General features: G+C 38.2%; 1 protein-coding gene across 3 annotated transcripts in view; it reads right to left on the bottom strand.

Annotated features, from left to right (window-relative positions):
- LOC117941851 (cadherin-1-like) overlaps positions 1 to 6,664 on the bottom strand; it is a 20,565-nt gene that overhangs the window by 2,148 nt on the left and 11,753 nt on the right. The window contains exons 8-11 of one of the 3 annotated variants that reach the window (XM_034867015.1): positions 5,524 to 5,664; positions 4,000 to 4,155; positions 868 to 1,011; positions 1 to 72 (exon numbers count right to left, since the gene is read on the bottom strand). The exons of 1 other annotated variant lie outside the window; for it this stretch is intronic. In XM_034867015.1, the coding sequence (XP_034722906.1) occupies positions 61 to 72; positions 868 to 1,011; positions 4,000 to 4,155; positions 5,524 to 5,664 (453 nt within the window). In that variant the 3' untranslated portion in view covers positions 1 to 60. The remainder of the gene's footprint in view (positions 73 to 867; positions 1,012 to 3,999; positions 4,156 to 5,523; positions 5,665 to 6,664) is intronic. One more of the 3 variants, XM_034867016.1, reaches the window with a different exon arrangement.

Genomic DNA, 6,664 nt, shown 5'->3' with positions numbered 1-6,664 from the left:
GGTAGCGGATATCTGAGTTGTCAGTATTTGGCTGGTCAAGATCTGTGGCCACAACCTTAATCACCTCAAAACCTGGAGAGATGGAAGTCAGAAGTGAAAACTAAGTACAGACTTCTCAAAGTTTTCAGAGCACTCTATAACATTGCATCTGGTGATCATGGTATGTGTAGGATTAGGGTGTCAGTTATATCATTTTGTAGTTTTGTCATACCCCACAGAGGGGACTCAAATTACCCTCGGATATAAAAAGTAGTGTACGATATATGATTACTAACTAAGGCTAACTACTTTAATGCATTGCACAGATAGAAAACAAAGGTAGATTTAAACAACTAGATGATAGTAATGACCAAGATGACAAATAGTCTAAATTTTTTCTGCCAATAGATTTGACTTAATACGTGTGCTCATTTCAGTGGCAGCACATTAATGTTTTTTTAATTGGTATTTTTCTGGACACAAAATTGCCCTAGACCACTATACTTTTAACTGGAAGATTTGTTTGAATTTAAAAACTGTGTTTTTTGAGAATTTGACTTTGCTAACTTTTTTTGTTCCAGTGAACAGCAATAACACGTCAAGAACATATAATCATCAAAGTAATAAGACCGTAAAAATATTGTTCAAACTGCTATCTCTAGCGCATACATTTTTTTGACGGGTAAAAAGTAACGTAAAAAAAAGTCTCATTCAGTACTATCACATCCACTGTGTAGTATTTTTCCCAGGACTTTGATTTTACTAAATCAAAGTAAAAGGTCAAACAGTTAAAATCCTATCCTGCTTTTTTGTCTTGTAAAAGGGAAACATACTGTTGAGCTCTGACATACATCTGTTTCAGGATTGAATGAGATCCACTAACTGTACCTGTTGGTGTGGCCTCAGCAACTTCTCCCAGAAAGATGTCTTAGCAAAAGTAGGTTTGTTGTCATTCTGGTCAATAACTTTCACTTTAATCTCCATAGTGTCCTCAGCATTTCCTGAACTGTCTGCTACAGCATGAACTTGAAACTGCATAAAACAAACATTTGTGTTATAATACTGTACATGCAAGAATACTCCATGGAAATGATTGGGCATGGATCATACAGAAATTACATACCGATTCAAGCAATCCTGTTATTGGACATCAGAGGTGTCAAGTAACGAAATACAAATACTTTGTTACCTTACTTAAGAGGAAATCATTTTACAGCAGACTTTTGACTTTAACTCCTTACATTTTCACGCAATTATCTGTACTCTCTACTCCTTACATTTTAAAAATAGCCTTGTTACTCTTTTTTTAGTTCAGCTTGTTTTCATGTTTTTGGCTTGTCATCGTTAAAAAAAGCTCCATGAAACACATGGTAAGCCTCAGCAGTACACATATATGGTTATTTAATGTATTTGCATTATCCAAAAATGTGTTTATTTTCAATGGGCTAAATGTGTCTAAAATATGTGTATCCCAAATTTTTCAACATTAACATTTTTATATATCGTTATAGTCATTATGGCCTTTAGAAAAATGTGTTTTTTTGGTGGGAAGGAGGTGGAGTGGTGTAGCAATAAAGGCCCCTGTGGCGTTATCTAAGCTTTTGTCCTTAATGTAATTTTTTTTCCCCTTACATTACTTTTACTTTTATACTCTAAGCAGTTTTGAAACCAGTACTTTAATATTTTTACTTGAGTAAAAAACTCTTTTACAGAAGTCTTTTGAAACCTCTGGTCAATTCAATTCAATTCAATTCAATTTTATTTATAGTATCAATTCATAACAAGAGTTATCTCAAGACACTATACAGATAGACCACACTCCAGAATTTACAAGGACCCAACAGTTCTATCAGTCTCCTCCAGAGCAAGCAACAGTGCGACAGTGTCAAGGAATAACTTCCTTTTAAGCAGAAACCTCGGTCAGACCCAGGCTCTTGGTAGGCGGGTTCTGACGGGCCGGTTGGGGTTAGAATTTTGTAGTAGTTCTTGGCATAGCAGGACGCTGTGCGGAATTACAAGGTACAGCAGGACGTACCGTGTTCTCCGTTCTTAGAGTAAGAGCCTTTGAACTTACATTAAGTCTTACCTGTTTCTAAGAGCCAAAAACCTTATTGTAATTTAACCCTTTGAGGTCTTTAAAATATCTTCTTAAATTCTCCTTTTAAGCTATTTGCATACAAACTGATTCCCATGTGTTTCATATCAAACTCAGCTTTCTGTCTAGTGACGCCCATTTGCTCCAGAGCAATGTGTGAAGAGATAATTTGGCGAGCAACGGTCCCGGTCCCGGGACCGTTTGAGGAAGTGGTGACTTCCCTCATGAATGCAAGCATTAAACCGTCATAAACACGCTAATGCCATACATCATTTGAAAGCTTGAAGTCTCATGATTCCATCGAGCCCACACACAAAGCAATAAGGTGACTTACGGCGGTTATAATCATGTTCTGAAGTAAAGAAAGACAGAAAGATTCGAGTCTAATCGAGTGTGTTTTCCTACCTGTCTCCTCGTGTCTTTAATCACAGCGGTGAAAGATTGCCAAGAACTTTTTTTTCCTACATCGCCAACACTCCAAGGTATTAGAATATCCAAGCCTTGTAATCCATAATTATCTGGTCCCCTCACAATCTTGTAGTTTCAGGCCAAGTTTTGACGTAGAGAAATCTAGATAGTGCATAATTTCTCGGTTTTGATCGCTTGTATCTTTTTCCCTGGGCGCGTTACAAAGTCACTACATACACCATTAGACGCTCTGGCTTCTGCAGATTCCACTGGACTTTGTTTGTTCCCAGCCAATAGCCTCAGTCTATTTGAGATATCCCTGAGCCAAGCCAATCAAATCCCACAGTCCCCATTGGGCCCACGTGGGAAAAATTGACAGTATATCCAACCAGTTAGAAAAAGAGGTCATAAAACTGGCATCCCTGTGTAGCCAATAAGAAGACGAGTTGATTGATATCAAACATGGCCAGAAGAAACTAACCCTGTGATGTCTCCAGCTGTGTCAAAGCAAAAATATGGCCTTCTTATGGCATTTCACCATTTCATCAAATTATGATTACTTATTCCTATAAATCTATGCATGCAGTTATTACAGGTATGTGTGTGAGTGATGTGGATGTGTTTTTGTATTTCAGAAGTATTATATTTTGCACTTTTTGGGCTTTTTAAGAAAAGGAAATAAGATAAACGCAAAGACATACCTGTAGAAATAAATTCATATAAAATCAATTTTCTTAGTCATTTTTTTCTGGATTTTTTCTGTTCTAAGTTGAGACATGTGGCTAGGGTACTATTTTTGTATGTAGCCCATTTGATATGCTTACAGTAGTGTTTTTAATTAATTTTACAAATGATTTACTTGGACGGAAATAGAAATTCTGTGTTCTAACCTGTTTAGCTCTGTGTCAGTAGGGCCTAGTGTCATACTTCCACTAGAAACAACAAATTGAGAGTGTTAACTTCCCAATGACCTAAGGATCATCCCAGAGGGCCAAAGTATGTGGGAACTGCATCACTTTTTGGGGGGTAAAAATTTAGGCGAGAAAAGCATGTATTTTCAAGTGTATCTGAACAGGTTAGCCGAAAAATTCTCAAATCTCTTGTGAAAACATAACTACACTCAATTGTTTTGATGCTTGAAATGAGTTCTCAAAAATCTTGGGTTCACAAAAATAGCCTAATATCTGAATAAAATAGTTAATAAATATCTAACATAATTTTTGAGTATGAGTGTTGTCAAACATCGCTTGGACTCGCCAGTGTGTGTAATAATAACAATAATCCTGGCATCTTAACATTCAATAACCTGAGGGAAAATTTAAATATGAGAGTTGTGTAAGAAATTTATCTAGACCCTCATGTATGATGAGGACAAAATGTAAAATAAAAATGCATTTTGTGCTGAAAACTAAGACTTAAAAACAATGAATTCTGAAGACAAATGGAGTCTCCCGGCCTGATCCTTAAAACTGACCAAAGAACGTATGTGTAGCACAAACATCAGAGAGGATGCTTACCATGTACCTGTCTTTCTCCTCTCTGTCCACTGGTTTTGTGACATACAGAATGCCAGTGTTTCTGTCCACGGTGAAAAGGCCAATAGGAGGATGATCAGCTCCTTCACCAGTGATGCTGTAGAAGATCTTCTTCACTTGATCCGCATCAAAACGGATCTGGAAAAAACACCACAGGCCTGAGCTAGACCATTCTCACTCACTACAACAATAGTTACAATATTCTTAAACATGTTTTACTACAATAACAAAGCAATGCAAAACTATTTGAGTCATACTATTTTTACATTTTTGAATCTACTGTAAATAAGAAGGTTTTGAAAAAGGAAATACAACCCAAAATAATAATTTCAAATCCAAGCTCAATGAATGCACTAGAAACCAACATGGAGTTAGGGCTGCACAATTCATCGAATTTTAATCACGATCACGATTTTGACTTCCCACGATCAAATTTGTGTGGTCGAGCGATTTTTTTTAAAGCATCATTTCATAGAACGCTGAGTTTTTTTGCATAGCGCATCTACCGCTCCGTAAACCCCTGTCTGCTCATGTGCCAGTCAGAATTGTTCCCTACATCGCGCAGCTTAGTTTCTAGATGTAGACAGTCACAGAGTACAGAGGAAAAGGAGGAAAATTCAACATTGGCAGTTGTTCATACGTCGGTCTCAAGGTTTACCAGTTTACCAGTAAACGCAACATTTTGTCCCTTCTGTGATATTCAGACAACAGCAGTGACCAGTGCAAGTCGGTGGCGGTGCTAGTTAGCGTCTGTTAGCTCACAGGCTAGGGCGCGAATATTATTTTTCCTCTTGGACGCACTGGTGCACGTAATGTCCTCTCATCTGCTGCAATTCTGTCTATATGGATGTGGTTTAATTTTGCGTTACATGACCCATATCTTCTGTAAAGACGTGCCTGTGTTTGGATCCCTCCTCTACTCTCTCTCGTCTTACTCTCCGTGCAGCCCGGCCACACAGCACCGGTCCACACTTCTGACATTTGTCCACAGTTTTAATTATTAATAACACAGCTGTATATTGTTAAATATGAGGGGCAAAGCTGTATTTGTACCAGTGTTTCCGCGGGTAACTGCTATCGCGGCCGCCATGGCGAAGAACACAGAAGAAATTATTGAATGCAACTAACTTCATTTGGTAGAGTAACAGCGTGTGACACGGAGCTGCTGGACCTGGGCCAGAGATGTGACCCCTGGCCAATACATCATAGTTCATAAAAATGCAGCGCTGTTCAACCCGTACTGGACCTGTTCATAATGAGTCAGTTGTCTCTCTGTGAGTAGCACTACCTCTCTCTGATTGTAACATTATATAGATGTAAAAGCAGTTATAAATAGCCTATGTGACAATAAAATTAGTTTTTGTTAAAATCAAGAAATGATCGTGAGAATAATCGTGAACATCACTTTGGCTATAATCGTGCAGCCCTACATGGAGTATCTTTTTCAAAAACAAATATTAAATACAGTTCAGTACCAATGAGTATAAAGGCATTATTTCATCTTACTTGCGTTACTTTTAGTGGGTATGGTCCTCTGTCATTCTCAACAACATTGAAGTCAGGAACAACGCATTGTCCCTTCCTCCTCCTTAGCCCCTCAGCCGGCTTGGGAAATTCCAGAATGGGCACCTGTTGATCAGTTGCGCTCTGAAAGAGCATGCACATTAGTAGCCAGTTTTAGTACAACAGACACTAACAATACAGTAATGATTTATAGTTTATTTATCTTACAACGGAAATTACAATGGTTTCAATATGTTGTTAGACAGGCCTGAATTTTGTGAATTCTTTTTTACATGTGACTAGCGTTGTTAAGTAATATGAACTTTAACTGTTTGTTCTAGAGGTGTGAAGCTTCACTGATCTCCCAATTCGATTACGTTTATCCTGTCAACGAGCCGATATCTTGATGCATTGTGATGCATCACGATGCGTAAAATACATATTGTTATTAAAGCCATATAGGATATTTAATTAATTGCTTTTCAGACTCCAAAAACATTGTGCAGTGCTCTAATACTAAATAAATTGGATTAAAAAAAACTACAGCACGGAGATCATGGCACTACATGAATGTGCAAAACATACCAGAAAATGTAAAGAGAAATGGTGTTAGGCCTATAATAAATTGTAAACAGAAATAATCAATTATGGCCCCGTCAATTATTGATGCAGCGTCGTCCATTTCCACGATGTGATACCTCAATTATTTGATTCATTTGAAGACCGCTAGTTCGTACTAGAACATGTTTCCATGCTTAATGTATTGTTGCTCGTTGTAATGTTCAACAAACACCTTATTTTTCTCATGCTGCCCATGGCTGCTGCATCTGTATTCACCCTCTGTATGAGAGGCTCTGCTGGAGTTCTGCCTCTTTAACCCCCCCTCCCGACAAAGCCCAGTCTGCTCTAATTGGCAAGCGTGCTTCTTGGAATCTCCTCCCCGCTCCAGTTTTGTTTCACTACTAATGCCTGGAGCTACTGCAACAGAGTATAAAGCAGGACTTTGAACCACGAAAAGAGGCTTCTTAAACATTTACTACACAACCGGACATGTCCCAGCAGTAAAGTGACCCGAAATTGGAGAGAAATGAACAGCATTGGCCACCAAGATTACAGCTATCTGGCGTTAGCATGCAGCTACTTA

This window comes from Etheostoma cragini, chromosome 3 (genome assembly GCF_013103735.1).
Source record: "Etheostoma cragini isolate CJK2018 chromosome 3, CSU_Ecrag_1.0, whole genome shotgun sequence".
NCBI classification, from domain to species: domain Eukaryota; kingdom Metazoa; phylum Chordata; class Actinopteri; order Perciformes; family Percidae; genus Etheostoma; species Etheostoma cragini.
This window is presented reverse-complemented; position numbering and strand designations above follow the sequence as displayed.